Genomic DNA, 686 nt, shown 5'->3' on the forward strand with positions numbered 1-686 from the left:
AAATAAATAAAATCTAAAAAAAAAAAAGAAAATGGCATTTTTGGAAAATTACTCTTTTCCATTTATCTGCTGTCAAACTAATATATAGAAAAATATATAGAATGATGATCATTAATGCTTTATTTCTGGTGGTGAGTTTGGAGTAGTTTTTTAATTGTGCATATATTTGTTTTTCAAATGAGGTATATAGGGTTTTTTTGAGTAGCTATTAAAAGTTGAAAATAAATAGCTATAATATTAAAAATTTTAACTAATTTGTAAGAATTTAATTTTCAGGGCACAGTTCTACCTCAAGAAGTCAGTCAAGTAACTCAACAGCAGAAATCTGGCTTTAATGAGAGCAGTGTGAAGTATCAGCAAAGAAAACATGACCCTCACAGAAAATGTAAGTTTGTTTTCTTTTTTGTTTGTTTGTTTTGCTTTTTTTGGTGTGTTTTGGGGGCTGCTTTCTGAGACAGACGCAATCTCACTACATGGTTTGAGCTGGCCTTAAACTCACTGTAGGCCAGGCTGGCCAGACTCACAGTGATCTCCTACCTCACCCTCCTGAGTTTTGGGTTCCCAGCTTGGGCTTCCATGCCCAGCAAGTGTAAGTTTTAAATTGGAAAGGTGTATTTGTATCTTTTAAAAGAATAATAGCTCTTTCCCATCTTGAAAGATGGCAGGTAAAAAAACTGAGAAGCCAG

General features: G+C 33.8%; 1 protein-coding gene across 3 annotated transcripts in view; it reads left to right on the forward strand.

The window, feature by feature from the left end:
* Xrn1 (5'-3' exoribonuclease 1) overlaps positions 1-686 on the forward strand; it is a 138261-nt gene that overhangs the window by 110166 nt on the left and 27409 nt on the right. For all 3 annotated transcript variants that reach the window (XM_004629218.2, XM_023712967.1, XM_023712966.1), the window contains one exon: positions 277-385. In XM_004629218.2, coding sequence (XP_004629275.1) covers positions 277-385 — 109 coding nt within the window. The remainder of the gene's footprint in view (positions 1-276; positions 386-686) is intronic.

This window comes from Octodon degus, unplaced genomic scaffold (genome assembly GCF_000260255.1).
Source record: "Octodon degus isolate 3935 unplaced genomic scaffold, OctDeg1.0 scaffold00028, whole genome shotgun sequence".
NCBI classification, from domain to species: domain Eukaryota; kingdom Metazoa; phylum Chordata; class Mammalia; order Rodentia; family Octodontidae; genus Octodon; species Octodon degus.